The sequence below is a fragment of the Gopherus evgoodei genome, unplaced genomic scaffold, assembly GCF_007399415.2.
Source record: "Gopherus evgoodei ecotype Sinaloan lineage unplaced genomic scaffold, rGopEvg1_v1.p scaffold_35_arrow_ctg1, whole genome shotgun sequence".
NCBI classification, from domain to species: domain Eukaryota; kingdom Metazoa; phylum Chordata; order Testudines; family Testudinidae; genus Gopherus; species Gopherus evgoodei.
Window position 1 is genome coordinate 3,590,746 of NW_022060027.1, and position 15,618 is coordinate 3,606,363.

At 59.6% G+C, this 15,618-nt stretch overlaps 1 protein-coding gene across 4 annotated transcripts in view; it reads right to left on the reverse strand.

The window, feature by feature from the left end:
• Window positions 1-6,189: 6,189 nt before the first annotated feature.
• LOC115641558 (immunoglobulin superfamily member 1-like) overlaps window positions 6,190-15,618 on the reverse strand; it is a 69,645-nt gene continuing 60,216 nt past the window's right edge. For 2 of the 4 annotated variants that reach the window (XM_030544813.1, XM_030544812.1), the window contains 11 exons: window positions 15,268-15,558; window positions 14,266-14,550; window positions 12,718-13,008; window positions 12,073-12,357; window positions 10,517-10,807; window positions 9,541-9,627; window positions 8,827-8,961; window positions 8,190-8,217; window positions 7,599-7,648; window positions 6,925-6,962; window positions 6,190-6,685 (listed from right to left, as the gene is read on the reverse strand). In XM_030544813.1, the coding sequence (XP_030400673.1) occupies window positions 6,931-6,962; window positions 7,599-7,648; window positions 8,190-8,217; window positions 8,827-8,961; window positions 9,541-9,627; window positions 10,517-10,807; window positions 12,073-12,357; window positions 12,718-13,008; window positions 14,266-14,550; window positions 15,268-15,558 (1,775 nt within the window). In that variant the 3' untranslated portion in view covers window positions 6,190-6,685; window positions 6,925-6,930. The remainder of the gene's footprint in view (window positions 6,686-6,924; window positions 6,963-7,598; window positions 7,649-8,189; window positions 8,218-8,826; window positions 8,962-9,540; window positions 9,628-10,516; window positions 10,808-12,072; window positions 12,358-12,717; window positions 13,009-14,265; window positions 14,551-15,267; window positions 15,559-15,618) is intronic. The other 2 variants (XM_030544811.1, XM_030544814.1) reach the window with 1 other exon arrangement.

Consider the following 15,618-nt stretch of genomic DNA (forward strand, 5'->3'; position numbering starts at 1 on the left):
ACTTCCCCTCTTGCAAGCACGGAGTCTGAGTGTAGCAAAATCCTTTTAATAAAGGAGGGAAACAATGTGGCATCATATTGGGGAAACACCACAAACAGGATTCATAACACAAACCATGAGCAAAAGACCCATCCCCAAGTAAGTCTGGCAGTGTCCTTTTCCCCTTAGGGTTTTACGTCCAATCACCCCAAAGTCCAACAACCCAAAAGTCTATGTCCCTGGTCAGTGCCACCCCAGAGTTCAAAAGTTTATCTGCAAAGTTTCCCCCCCCTCAACCTGGGTGGAAATGGGGGGCAGCACACAGGGTGTTAAGGGGGCACCTTATGTGGGCCGAGGCCGACTGCCCCGCCTCTCCGTGGAGTTCTGCTGCAGCCTTCACCAAGACCGGCTCCATGCCACCAGCTGTGCCACTCCTCCAGCTGACCCACATGCCCCTCCAGCCATCCCCACAAACCACTCCGCCCTGCTCTGGTCCATGGACTGCTCCAATCGCCCTGCAAACTGCTCAGCTCAGCTCCACTCGCTGTTCCGTGGGCTGCTCCAGCAATAGATCTTCAGGCTCCCCCGTTAGTTAACACAGCACTCAGTTTAGCTCTTTTAGTGACTGCAGGTTGTAGCAGGTGAGCCCCAGTGCTGGTGCACCATTGGCCCAAAGTGAATTCAGCTCAGCAGCCTCTACATGGCCTCCTAATTCAAAATTAGCTCTGCTCTTTAACAGTGGAGAGAGGAAAAGGTGCAAGTGGTATTCCAGGCCCTCAAAGGCAGCCTGTGCGTGCGTGCGTGCGTGCGTGCGTGCGTGCGTGCGTGCGTGCGTGCGTGCGTGCGTGCGTGCGTGCGTGCGTGCGTGCCCCTCCCATTCACTGGGTTTTGGCACCCATGTCCCTTGTCTAGCGAGTGCTACTTAGTTGATGGTGAGACCCTCTGTCATAAAACAGGTTCATAGTCCCTCATTCACATAATCAGGGCAACAACACTGTATTCCTCCTGCCCCAATAACAGAGAAATTGGGGATCCCACAGCTGTCAAAGTGACCATTTTAGGCTGCCCTGGGCTATGCTAGGCAGGGAGGGTGTGCCTATGCAAACACGATCAGCTCCTGAAATTCCTTTCCACACTCGCCATAATTCACCACCAGATGTCAAGGTAGAGCTCATCCTGACTCTGCTTACAAATAAAATAATAAAATCACAGCAGGGTGCTGGGAACGCTTCCACACCACTCAGGGGAAGAAAGAAAGCATTAATGCCCCAAGCTTAAACCCACTTCCATACTCACACACGCATGACCCAGACTGGCCAAGTCTGGGTGTAACGTCGGAAGGAGGCGGGGGTGAGGCGATGGTGTGTGGAGTGCTGTACTGGGTCCAGGCCAAGGATCCGCTGTGCTTTTCAAGTTGCTTTAGCTTTCACGAGGGTTTTAAGTTCTGGGCTCCATGGGGGTGGGGTGGATTTTGTTCAGGGAACCTTTGCTTCTGGTGCCCTCTGTGCCAACCACTGGAAAAAACAAGGGAACTCCTCACTTTGTCATATACAAACATTGGCTAGAGAGCAGGAGAAAGCTGGGGGTCAGGAGGCTCCATTCCCAGCTCTGGAAGGCCTAGTGGTTAGAGCAGGGGGGTGGGTGCTGGGAGCCAGGACCAGGATGTGATGGTTGTGCCATCTCACTCTGTGCTGGGTAATACTGGGGGCACCACAACTCAGGGGCAGCTTTAAAGGTGCTGCAGGAACCTGGCCAGATGATCCCAATGGGCCTTAAATCCCTCACCCCAGTGCTCACCAGCTGCCCAGGAGCCTCTCCCTGTAGCTGCTCTTGGCCCCCCAGAGCAGGAGGGGGACAAGCTGCGGATTCTCCCATAACCAACACCCCCCAAATCCTGCCTGTTCCCTGGTGTATCCCCCTTCAAATCTCCCCAAGTGTGCCCCTGCACACCCTCCCCCACCACAGCCCATCCCCCCTCACCCCCATTACCTGCTATGTTTCCCCCCAAATGCCCATCCCCCACCCTCAATTAAGATGTCCCCTATGGGCTTCGCACAAGGCTGCCTCTGGGAAACTGCCCCTTCCTGCACTGGGGGTGCAGTGGGTGGGAGACAACAGGGAAGAGAGGACAATGGAAGGTGCCCCCTACTAATATAATATATAGAGCTATACCTCTCTCACAGAACTAGAAGGGACCCTGAAAGATCATTAAGTCCAGCCCCCTGCCTTCACTAGCAGAACCAGGTACTGATCCTGCCCCAGATCCCTAAGTAGCCCCCTCAAGGATTGAACTCACAACCCTGGGTTTACCAGGCCAATGCTCAAGCCACCAAGCTAGCCCTCCCTGCTGTTGGGGAGCACCTGGCTTCTCCCCTTGTAAGTATTTCAGGGTGAATCTATCCCATGGCCAAAGGGGACACTAGGGGCCATTGCCTGCCCCTGGCTCCCCCATCCCACCCCAGTTGGCCGGAGGCGCCCCAACTCACCTGCAGTTTTGGTGGGAAAACAAATTCTCCCCCAATCCGCCTACCCCAACTCTGTAAGTGGGGAGCCCCTCCCCATCCCCCCATCCTGCTTACAACCATTTCCCTTCTACCTCCTCCTCCACTCTCGTCTCCCCTTCAACTCTTCCCGTCACCTCTCCAACACCCACCCACCGGCCCCTTTCTGTCTCCCCTCAAATTCCTGTCCCCATTCCCTCCTTGATCTCAGCCTGTCTCCCCTATAATCCCTTCACTCCACCACCCTCAGCCTTTTCCCCCAAACTCCCCCATCCCGGCTGCTCTTTGCAGAGGGTCTCACAGGTTTCAAACCGAGCCCCTGGTTCTACTCGGCTCCTGGGCAAACCCCCAGCAGCAGCCACTCACAGGCAAAGCTTTCGGGTTAACCCCCCCAGACAAGGAATCAAACCCGGCCTGTCTATTGAAACGGGGGCTGAGCGACTGCGGCCAACAGCCGGAGTCAGCCCGGCTCCAAGTCTCACTCCTTCGGGAGTCACCGGAGCAGAGCCGCTTGTGTCCAGACCAGCTGGGCTGTGGGGGGAGGAACCGGTTCATTTCACTCTCCAGAAGGATGGGCAGGGCGGCCGCTGGCCCCGCTCCTAGTGTAAGCGGGGGAAGGGTCCTGCTATTGTGGGGAACTTTCCTGGCTTATACCCGCCCCGGTGGGATTGGCTAGTGAAAGGATCTGAGTCCTCCCTCCCACTCCCTTTACCCAGAGGCCTGCCTGACTTCGAGGGCTCCCCTTCTTCCCTCCCGTGCGGCAGAGTCCTCGTAACCCCGGCAAGGCTGGGCCCCGCATCCCTGGGGGCTCGACCCCCGGTCTTGCGGTGGTCACTTAGGACAGGGGCGAGGGTGTCCCCACTCTGGGGCACTCTCCTTGCTCCAGGTGCTTCCCTGACCCACTGATCATTACACAGAGTTCAGAGCACGTACAATTTATTAAACAGCAACTCATACAGAAATAAGGAAAAGATGGAGAAGGTTAAAGGGAATTAGTCACACCAGCATTGTGATCATAAGGAGACCAGAAACAGCCACCTCTGCACGGGAAAGGAAGTTCACAGTCTGTTCCTCACACGTCCCAGGTCTCTTTCCCAGGCCCTGGCCGCGTCGCGGTGATACCACAAGGTAACAATCTGTACCTCAAAGTAGCACCATGGAGCCCCCGTATTCACCACTACGATAGAATTATGATGGGTTGGCTACAAAGGTGCCTTGTGAGGCATCATTTTAAAAGTCTTGATCTGTTGAACATTCATGCCCTGTTGCACTGTCTGCGCTGTCCTTGTGTGGGACGTTTTGAAGCATTGCTGGGTGTGCTACTGAAATGTGTTGTGAGATTGGGAGATGCCCACAGCCAACCTTTCAACTGTAAGAGAGGACCAGCCAGACACTGTTAATGGCTCATCAACACCCCTCAAGGAAAGAATCCACTATCCCAGAGGCTGTGCACAGTGGAGATTGCTGGACCAATGGGGACTGCCTGGTCCCCGGGTCGCAGCAAAGACCTTTCAAGCAAATTGGAAAAAAATATTAAAGAGGGGAAGGGACATAATCCCTGGGCTTCTCGTCCCCACAATTCGACACCTGGAGGAACATCTGGAGGACAAAGAACAGGAGTACTTGTGTCACCTTAGAGACTAACAAACGTATTTGAGCATAAGCTTTCATGGGCTGCAGCCCACTTCTTCAGATGCATAAAATAGACCATATATTGAGGAGATATATATACACATACAGAGAGCATGAAAAGGTGGGAGTTGTCTTACCAACTCTGAGACGCCAATTAAGTAAGGGAAAAAAACTTTTGAAGTGATAACCAAGATAGCCCAGTACAGCCAGTTTGATAAGAAGTGTGAGAATACTTACAAGGGGAGATAGATTCAATGTTTGCAATGGCTCAGCCATTCCCAGTCCCTATTCAAACCTAAGGTGATTGTATCTAGTTTGCATATCAATTCCAGCTCAGCAGTTTCTCCTTGGAGTCTGTTTTTGAAGCTTTTCTGCTGCCTCCCCCAACCCCCCATATCACCCCTGGCCCCTGCTGCCTCCCCACCTTGCCCTGACTCCCTGAGCTCCCTTCTGCACACCCAGGCAGGCTAGTCCAGACCTGCACTCAGGCAGGTACATATGTTTCCTTGCTGGATTAATACTTAGTTCACCAGACCCGTGTCACCCGTGAAGAGGAGATATTCTCACCGGGCCGTGCGGCTGCCGGGCGAGGAAGGGATGGGACTCAGCCGGCTTCCCCAGGCACCCTCTGGCAGAGAGCTGCGCTGCCAGCCCGGCCTCACTTCCCGGCACTGGGCAGCGCCTAGTGGGGTTCAGTGGGAGCGTTCGCTGCTGGAGTCTTTCCCACGCACATTCGTTCCACCGGGATCAGTCTGACTCGCTCCCTGGCAGAACTTGGGGGTACGGGGCATGTGACCCAGCATGTCCCCCCACACATTTTGCCTATCCCAGACCCGCATAACAATGTGATCCCGCCACTCAGCGCTTGTTTCCCGAGCGCCAGAGCGACGCTCCGCCGCGGGCAGCTGCTCCATGAATGCCAGGAGGAAGCTGGTGTTGTTTCTTTCCATGGCACACAGCAGCTCGGGCAACTCTGATTCCTGTTCAGACTGGGAGCTCAGCAGGGCCGGTGCAACCATTTAGGCGGACTAGGCGGTTGCCTAGGGTGCCGAGATTTGAGGGCGCCAAAAAGCACCCCCCAATTTTTTTTAAATGGTTGAGCAGCTGCTGCTGCTGGGACAGAGAGGGAGTCTGAGCTGCCGGCAGTAGCCAGCAGTCCAGGGTGTCCCCTGGGTCAGGGCACCGCCGCGACAGCCCGCAGCCCAGGGGCCCCTTGGGTCAGGGCGCTGCCGCGGCAGCCCAGGGGGTCCCCTGGCCCAGGAAAACCCCAGGCAGCCGGCAATCCAGGGTGTCCTCTGGGTCAGGGCGCAGCCGCGGCAGCCGGCAGCCCAGGGTGTCCGGAGGGGGCAGCAGGCAGCTCCCGTGGAGCTGCCGCAGTCGTGCCTGCGGACGGTCAGCTGCTCGCACGGCTCCGGTGGACCTCCCGCAGACACCACTGCGGCAGCTCCACCGGAGCCGTGGGACCAGCGCGCGGGGCGGCGAAATTGCCGTCCACCTAGGGGGCTCAAAACCCGGAACAGCGTGGGATGCTGGGACAGAAAATAAGGCACCATGGGACACTGAGCCCGCTGCGATCCCCCCCCCCCCGCCTTCTTACAATCCCTAGCTGCAGAAGGTGCCGAGTAGCACGGTGGTATAGCTACCCACAATGCACTGCTCTCGCTGTCGACGCTGGAGCAACAAACGTGGACGCGCTCTGCCGGCAGAGGAAGCGCAGTGTGAACGTGCAATACCGATGTTATCATGGTGCTTTTTGTCAACAAGACTGTAGTGTAGACAAGGCCCAACTGTCAGAGGAGCGAAGTTCTGGAGCAGCCTCCCAAGGGACCTGTCCCTTCCCCGTCCCCAGCCAGCCCCAAACTGAACCCCCCTCCAGCTCCTCCTTTCTGGCCTTTGTCTCTTTCCTGGGGCCAGGAGGTCACCTGATCGCTTTGTTCACCTTTAGCTATTCCCTTGCAGGGGGAAAGGGTTCCGGACATTTGTTGCCAGGATACAAAGTGTCGGCCATTTATGCACATTGGAGACTTACAAAATGCATAGGGGAAACTGAGGCACCCACACAGTATTCAGAGGAAACACTAAGAACAGTCCCACTTCATTACAGGACCTAACTGGCTTCAAGACTGAGCTTCTGGAGGGGACGGGATGAGGAGACATCCCACAACAGCATGGAGCCGATCTGTGACTGTTAGCAGTACATCCCTCCAACGGACAGAGACGAGACACTCGCTGGTCACTGTATCTGGTGCCGGGAAGGAATTTCTCCCCCAGGTCAGACTGGCAGAGACCCTGGGGGGGGTTTCGCCTTCGTCTGCAGCCTGGGGCGCGGGGCACTGGTAGGTTTAAACTAGTGTCTGTGGTGGATTCTCTGTAACTTGAAGTCTTTAATCCATGATTTGAGGCCATAAGTGACTCAGCCGGACACTGGGGTGTGCTACGGAAGTGGATGGGTGAGGTTCTGTGGCTTGCGTTGTGCAGCAGCACAGACCAGATACCAGGTCCCCCCGCTTGGCCTGCAGCGCCTGGCAGTCCAGCTCGGCGTAGGTGAGTCCGTCAGTGCCAAGGCTGGGCTCCTGGGGACAGGAGGGGACAGAGTCACTGGGGTGTGTGTGTGCACCAACTGCCCACACACACACATGTTCACACAGAGCAGGGCTTGTCCCCTCCAGCAGGCAGTGACAGGGACACACACACACACACACCCCTGCAACCCCATCGCCACCCCAAAATACTGAGTGTGACAGATCAGGTGAGGGGGCCCATGTGGGTCAGGCTTGGGGATCAGGGCCTGCAGGCGGACAGGGACACTTACGAGGGTCTATGTTTCTTTTCCTTCGTCGATGGAGGCATCTGTGGAACAGAGACACCCGCTGAGCTGCACCCCCGGCCGGCCCAGAGCAGAACTCCACACCAAGCTCTGACCCCTCCATCCAGCCTGGGGGCTCAGAGCCTGGCACAGCCACCCCTTCCCCACCCCACAGCATGGGCCAGGGTCATTAGCCCCATGTTACAGAGAGGAAAACTGAGGCACGGAGATGGCAGCAGAGTCTAGGGGATTATGGTGGGTCAGGGGGCCTGGGAGGCAGGATGCCTGGGTTGTCACCCTGGCTCTGGGAGGGGAGTAGGGTCTAGTGGTTAGAGCAGGGGGCTGGGAGCCAGGAGTGGTTGGGGATTCCCCACAGGTCACTGGCTGGGAAGGTCTGATGGAGAAATGAAGGGGGGACACACAAAGCCCCAGGTCTGGGGAGGGAGAATGGGGGGCACAGAGAGGGAGTCTATGAACTAGAGGGGGAGGGGAGGGTGACCCACAGGGAGCTAGTCAGGAGGAGGCAGGAAGCTCAGCTGACACCGGCTACCTCTGGGACCTTCTCCATTTACAGCAGCTGTAAATCAGGCCCTGCCCCGTATTGGTAGAGCCCCCACAAGCCCCACCCCTCACAAGGTACCCTCCCCCATCCATGGTACCCCCTTGGGTGCATTACTTACAGATGGGGTCTTGCTGAGCCGGCACCTTCAACACCCCCAAGGGGATGGTGCTAAAAGAGGAAAAAAATCCCCTTGTACATGTCATATCCCCCCACCCGCAGGGAGATTCCCCAACACACCCAGAGAGCCCCCAATCCTGCCTCACACTGAACCCTGTTCCCTAACCTCCCAACCACACCCATTAGACCCCACTCCCCTGCCAGAGCTGGGGACAGAACCCAGGCAGAGGTGACACGTGTGTGGGGGGGGGGAGCAGGGTCACATGACACCCCCTTCCTCCCCCCCATCCCGGACAGCTCAGTCACATGGTTCAGCCGGGCCCCTCCCTGCGGAGCAGCTGAGCTGTGGAGCAGGGAGCAGAGCCAGGAGCTGCAGGTGGGGGGTGTCACTGTTTTCCGAGAGGGAGGGGGCAGGCGTGGTGTGACTCCAGCTGTTCTGGGGTTGTGCCCCTCCACTGTCAGCAGGCCCAGATCATGTCTGAGGAGTCCTGGCCCCCAACCCCCCACTCCCTCCCCCCAGAGCTGGGGACAGAACCCAGGAGCCCTGTGACCCAGGCAGGTCCATTGGGATGGGGAGGATCCAGGTTCCTACCTGCTTGGTCTCGATGTGGATCCTTTTCCTGCAGAGGGACACAAACCAGAATCCCCCATGAGCCGATCGGGATCCCCCGGTCCCAGCACCCGGCCACTCACCCCCCAGGGCAGCAGGGATGGGAGTACCTGGGGGGTCCCCTCTGCTGCTGGTGCTGAGCCTGGATCCCTGCTGGGGTGGGACGGACCAGCAGGGAGCAGCACAACAGCAAAGCATGCACCAGGAGGAGGAGCAGATTAACTCGGGGGGCTTGTCCTGTCCCCAGTCCTCCCTCCTTAGTGACTCATTATAATGAACCCGATCCATAGGTCGGCTCCCCTGGCACCACAGGTACCTGAGAGGCACGGTGCCCACAGCTCATTATACAGGGACCCCTTGCTCAGTGCTGAGATGCGGCCACAGATGGTGCAGATGGTACAGAGAGATTGGTCATATGGGGACCCCTCCGCTGGCCCTAAGATGCAGCCCCTCTGGGGTGGCACAGCTGTGTGTACAGGGATTACACATGCAACAGCGCCCCCTGCTGAGCCCCCCTGCTCCTTGGCTTTCCCGGCTCAGTCCCCCATCCCAGCTGTGACCCCATCCGGCCCTGTCTAGCGGCAGGTTTAACCCTTCCCTCGCTGGGCGGGGCACTCACTGGCTCGGGTTCTTCTGTAGCAGACGAAGGCCACGGGGAGCAGGAGGAGAAGCAGGAGGAGGGCAGCAGCTGCCGCGCTCACCCCGGCGATGATGGGGCTGGTCAGACCTGGAGGTGCCGGCGGTTCCGATCCGCCTGGGAAACAGCAGCAGCTGTGAGTGCCAGGAGCAGCTGGTCTGTTCCCCCTCAGCCCCTCCCACTCCAGGCGGTGCCCAATGGGCTGGGACACCTCAGGACACAGGCAGAAAATAGTATATGGGGAGGATGTTGGGGGCCCCAGGGCATCAAGTGGGGTCAGAACCAGGAAGATTTGGGGGATTTATAGCGCTAAGCTGCAGGGCTCGGGACTCGGTAGGGGTCGCTCTCCCCATCGGTCAGGGCTGGCCCCATAGCCCCAGCACAGCACTAGGGGGTGCTGTCTGATCCAGCCTGGCCGTCATTTCTAAGGCATTTCAACCTCGGCCTCATGGCCACACCGGCTCAGGCCAATGGGCCCATCTAGCCCGGTATCCTGCCTCCCATGCTGGCTGCTCCTGGCTGCATTGCAGGGAGCTCCGGTGGGTTCATGTCGGAGCAGGAGGCTTCGCTCCCCTCCCAGATCCATTGGCGGGTGGGGGGAGTCACTGCCCCTGAGAACAGCCTCCATCCCTCCCCTGGGCAATCACTGGGGAAAGCTGCCCCATAATCTGTGACTCAATAGATTCCCCCTGGTACCTGGCCCTGCTCTGCCCACGCGGGTGGGAGCTGGTGCCGCTCCAGGCTGGGCTGAGTCCATTCCCCCTGCGAGAATAAAACCAGCATCTGTCGGGGCAGAGGGAGGGGCTGAAACACTGATGCAGAGATCACCGCCCCACACGCCCTCCGTGACCAGTGGAGGATCAGCCTCTGGGCTTAGGGCCCTGGCCCAGTGGGGGGCCCCGGAGAAGATTCAGCCCCCACCCAGACTCTGGTTCCCGCAGAAGCAGTGGGCGAGGGGAGGCAGGGGAAGCCCCTGGGATGGGAGGACTCTCGCTACCTGCTGTGGCCTCTGGGCTGGGGGACTCCAACTCCCTGCTGCGCCCTGGGGCCAAGACGCAGGGACAGAGCTCACAGAGGCTCACAGTGGGGGGGGAGCAGAAAGTAGCAAATGGGTTGTGGCGTGGGGGGACGGAATGGGGTGGGGCCGTGGCTGGCATAGGGGCAGGGCCCCGGGGAAGGGGCAGAAAGGGGCGGGGCCGTGGGCAGGGCCACAGGCAGAGGAGGTGGAACAGGAGAGGGATGCAGGTGGAAAGGGGGGAGGGATCCCCCTTGCTCCCCAGGAAACCTTAATCCACCTCAGCTCGTGACTCAGCATTGATCGCTACTGTCCGTCCGGGAAGCAGGGGTTGTGGCTGGGGACGGTGCCGGCTCGGCAGCCTCTGGGCCCTGACTCCTCTGTGCATCCCCAGAGCAGGGGCAGCCGGGGGAGCATCGCCTTGGAAAGACCCCTGCTCTGCAGCTCCCCCTGGGGCAGGGATCCCTCCTCCCTCAGCCCTGAACCCCCAGGAGCTGCTGCTCCCTCCAGGCTGGGGAACCCCCCAGTGACACTGTCCCCACTCCCTGTCCAGGTGAGTTCTAGGGCTCTGGGCAGAGACTGGCTCTGAGCATCACTTCAAGTGCCGAACTTCTGAGGTTGCGGCTGGGAGTGGGGACGTGGAGCTGGGCCCCTCACCTGCTACCACCAGCTGCACAGTGTCGCTGGGCTGCGAGGAGACGAAGGGCTCTGACCGGGGCCGGTAGCTGCAGCTGTAGCTCCCTCCATGCTGCTGGCTCACGGTGGGGATGCGGAACTCGGCCTCAGCCCCAGCAGGGTCCATGTGTTGCTGCGGGTTCAGGTCTCCAGCCTTGTGCAGGAAGAACCTCACGTCCCGGCGCTGCCCCTGACACCGGATGGTGATGTCTGCCCCTGGGGCGGTGACCGCAGTGGGGCTGAGAGAGATGGAGGGTCTGGGTAAACTGGGATCTGCGCACAGGAGACAGGCTGTGAGAGCCAGACCCAGGCACCCACCCAGCCCCGGCCTCCAGCTGCAGAAGAGAAGAGTGAGGGGGGATTTGATAGCAGCCTTCAACTACCTGCAGGGGGGTTCCAAAGAGGATGGAGCTGGGCTGTTCTCAGTGGTGGCAGATGACAGAACAAGGAGCAATGGTCTCAAGTTGCAGTGGGGGAGGTCTAGGTTGGATATTAGGAAACACTATTTCCCTAGGAGGGTGGTGAAGCACTGGACTGGGTTCCCTAGGGAGGAGGTGGAATCTCCACCCTCATCTTCTGTGATTCCCAGGCACGGGCAGATCCAGGGGCCCCCTGGCAGAGATTCTCTCCCAGATCCCAGAGTCCCCCTGACCCAGAATCCCGACCCTGCGAGCTGGGCTCCCAGCCCCACAGACACGGGGCCTCGGCTGCCTTGTTCTTGGGGTCTTCATATGCCATGTGTGGCCCCTGCCTCATTTACTGCGTCCGGTCCCACCAGCACAGAGAGACTCACGAGCTGGTCTCTGGTACCCAGCACAGCAGCGTCTGAGACCCACAGAAGAAAGGAGTCAGTCCCCCGGGTGGTAGTGAGGCATCTTTATCCCCATTCTACAGGGGGGAAACTGAGGCACCAACAGATTCACTTTCCTTAGTGAGCTCCCAGGGTCAGGGACTGTCTCTTCACTCTGTGTTTATGCAGCGCTATTGAGGGAGCATTTGCAGAGGTCCCCACTCTCCGTGGGCATCTTGGTTTGTGGTCTCTCAGCCTGAGATCCCCCAAGGTTGAGGCCTTCCCCCCCGGTTCCCCAGGAAGGACATTTTTTAAAACCGCGATGTGCTCCCATCACACAGAGTCTGTTGCCGCGCCAGGAGCTAGGCCAGATCTCCGAGGTCCCAGCCCAGCGCCGTGTCCACCAAGCCACTGCTTCTCCTGCAGCCCCTGCCTCAGGGCACTGCCTGGGGCGGGGCCTGGAGAACAGAGCGGATGGGATCAATGGATTAAATAGTGATTCACGGTTCCTATGCACAAAGGGCAGCGTTAAAGTAGCCTCCCTGCCCCGAGTCTCCAGGGGCTGCTGCTCCCCCCTGGCTGGGGAATCCCCCAGGGACTCTGTCCCTGCTTCCCAGCCGGGCATCCCCTCTGCTGGGTCAGAGCTCAGGGCAGAGCCTGGCTCTGAGTGTCCCATTGGCACTGAACCCCCATGAGGATCTGGGTGGGCATGGGGCTGGGAACGGGGACGCTGAGCCGGGCCCCTCACCTCTCACCACCAGCTCCATGGGGTCGCTGGGGTATGACACGGCGAACGGCTCTGATCTGCTGTGATAGGAGCAGGTGTAGCTCCCACCAAGATCCCGGTGAACGTTGCTGGTGGAAAACTCAGCCTCCAACCCGTCCGAATCCACAGGTGGGAAATGACGTCCCTCTTTATTCAGCACAAACCGCACGCCCGGGTGCTGCCCCCAACACCGGACGGTCACGGCTGTCCCCAGCGAGACCTCCTCGCCGGGGCTCGCGGAGATGCTGGGTTTGGGGTAGCTGGGCTCTGCAGTGGGAAGCAGACAGGCCGTGAGACACAGGCCCCGTCACTCACTCCTGGGGCCCGTCCTCACCATGCGGCCTCAGTGCGGGGTTGTCATGGACTCACAGATCCTGCCCGCTCTTGGCCCTGTGGGGTCCATGGGGGGAGCCCCCTTCAGTGAGAGCCCTTCTTGGGGGTCCACCCTCTCTTGGGGGTTAAGCGGCCTCACTGCTGGGTCAGACCTACTGGCCCTGGGGATGGGCTCCTGGATGCCTTTCCACAGGGGCCAGAGTTTCCTCTGAGCCCTGGGCTAACAGCATCTCATCAGGTGCTGAACTTCTGAGGTTGCGGCTGGGAGTGGGGACACTGAGCTGGGCCCCTCACCTGCTACCACCAGCTGCACAGTGTCGCTGGGCTGCGAGGAGATGAAGGGCTCTGACCGGGGCCGGTAGCTGCAGCTGTAGCTCCCTCCGTGCTGCCGGCCCACGGTGGGGATGCGGAACTCAGCCGCGGCCCCAGTACGGTCCATGTGTTGTTGCGGGTTCAGGTCTACAGCCTTGTGCAGGAAGAACCTCACGTCCCGGCGCTGCCCCTGACACCGGATGGTGAGGTCTGCCCCTGGGGCGGTGACCGCAGTGGGGCTGAGAGAGATGGAGGGTCTGGGTAAGCTGGGATCTGCGCACAGGAGACAGGCTGTGAGAGCCAGACTCAGGCACCCACCCAGCCCCGGCCTCCAGCTGCAGAAGAGAAGAGTGAGGGGGGATTTGATAGCAGCCTTCAACTACCTGCAGGGGGGTTCCAAAGAGGATGGAGCTCGGCTGTTCTCAGTGGTGGCAGATGACAGAACAAGGAGCAATGGTCTCAAGTTGCAGTGGGGGAGGTCTAGGTTGGATATTAGGAAACACTATTTCCCTAGGAGGGTGGTGAAGCACTGGACCAGGTTCCCTAGGAAGGAGGTGGAATCTCCACCCTCATCTTCTGTGATTCCCAGGCACGGGCAGATCCAGGGGCCCCTGGCAGAGATTCTCTCCCAGATCCCAGAGTCCCCCTGACCCAGAATCCCGACCCTGCGAGCTGGGCTCCCAGCCCCACAGACACGGGGCCTCGGCTGCCTTGTTTTTGGGGTCTTCATATGCCATGTGTGGCCCTGCCTCATTTACTGCGTCCGGTCCCCCCAGCACAGAGAGACTCACGAGCTGGTCTCTGGTACCCAGCACAGCAGCGTCTGAGACCCACAGAAGAAAGGAGTCAGTCCCCCAGGTGGTAGTGAGGCATCTTTATCCCCATTCTACAGGGGGGAAACTGAGGCACCAACAGATTCACTTTCCTTAGTGAGCTCCCAGGGTCAGGGACTGTCTCTTCACTCTGTGTTTATGCAGCGCTATTGAGGGAGCATTTGCAGAGGTCTCCACTATCCGTGGGCATCTTGGTTTATGGTCTCTCGGCCAGAGATCCCCCAAAGTTGAAGCCTCCCTCCCCCGCCCCCCGCAAGGACATTTTTGAAAACCACGATGTGCTCCCATCACACAAAGTCTGTGGCTGCGCCAGGAGCTGGGCCAGATCTCCTGGGTCCCAGCCCAGCACCATGTCCACCAAGCCACCACTTCTCCTTCAGCACCTGCCTCATTCAGCCTGGGGCAGGGCCTGGAGAACAGAGGGGATGGGATCAATGGATTAAATAGTGATTCACGGTTCCTATGCACAAAGGGCAGTGTTAAAGTAGCCTCCCTGCCCCGAGTCTCCAGGGGCTGCTGCTCCCCCCTGGCTGGGGAACCCCCCAGTGACTGTCCCTGCTTCCCAGCCGGGCGTCCTCTCTGCGGGGTCAGGGCTCAGGGCAGAGCCTGGCTCTGAGTGTCCCATTGGCACCGAACCCCCATGAGGATCTGGGTGGGCGTGGGGCTGGGAACGGGGACGCTGAGCCGGGCCCCTCACCTCTCACCACCAGCTCCATGGGGTCGCTGGGGTATGACACAGCGAACGGCTCTGATCTGCTGTGATAGGAGCAGGTGTAGCTCCCGCCAAGATCCCGGTGAACGTTGCTGGTGGAAAACTCAGCCTCCAACCCGTCCGAATCCACAGGTGGGAAATGACGTCCCTCTTTATTCAGCACAAACCGCACGCCCGGGTGCTGCCCCCGACACCGGATGGACACAGCTGTCCCCAGCGAGACCTCCTTGCCGGGGCTCGCGGAGATGCTGGGTTTGGGGTAGCTGGGCTCTGCAGTGGGAAGCAGATAGGCCGTGAGACACAGGCCCCGTCACTCACTCCTGGGGCCCGTCCTCACCGTGCGGCCTCAGTGCGGGGTTGTCATGGACTCACAGATCCTGCCCGCTCTTGGCCCTGTGGGGTCCATGGGGGGAGCCCCCTTCAGTGAGAGCCCTTCTTGGGGGTCCACCCTCTCTTGGGAGTTAAGCGGTCTCACTGGTGGGTCAGACCTGATGGCTCTGGGGATGGGCTCCTGGATGCCATTCCACAGGGGCCAGAGTTTCCTCTGAGCTCTGGGCTAACAGCATGAGACACGGAGCAACCCCAGCCCCTGGGGGCCCAGAGCTCTGCTCCCCGGCGGGTGACAGGCCAGGCCAGTCTTCAGGGTCCATTCACTCCCTGGCTTCTCTGTTGGGAGGGCTGGGAGCCAGGACTCCTGGGTTCTGTCCCTGGCTCTGGGAGGGGAGTGCGGTCTAGTGGGGAGAGCGAGGGGGATGGGGACCAGGACTGCTGGGTTCTGTGCACAGCACCACCACAGACTTGTAGGGGACTGTGCAAGTCTCTACTATACACTGAGGTGTATAACCTTCACCTGCACCCATCACCCCCTAACTGCTGTGTTGCCTGGGAAAGGCCCCCCTGCTCTGCAGCTCCCTCTGGGGGCAGGGATCCCCCCTTCCTCTGTCCCAAATCTCCAGAGCGGGACTCTGAGCTGGTCCCCTCCCTCACCTCCCACAGTGATCTCGACAGGGTCACTGGGATGTGATGAGCGATTCTGATCCCTTATGGAGCGATAGTCGCAGGTGTAGCTCCCTCCATCTTCCTGGCCAACACTGGGGATGGGAAATTCAGCCACTTTCCTTGCAGGCACCATCCACACCTGCAGGTTCGGGTGTCCATCTTTACGCAGAACGAACTCCATGCCCAGGTACCGACCCTCACAGCGGATGGTGACGTTTCCCCCGAGCGCCACCACCGTGCTGGGGCTCACCCAGATGGTGGGTTTGGGGTATTCACGCCCTGCTTTCAACAAGAGACAGGAGTTAAACAGGGGAGACACACACACACACCCTGCTTGCC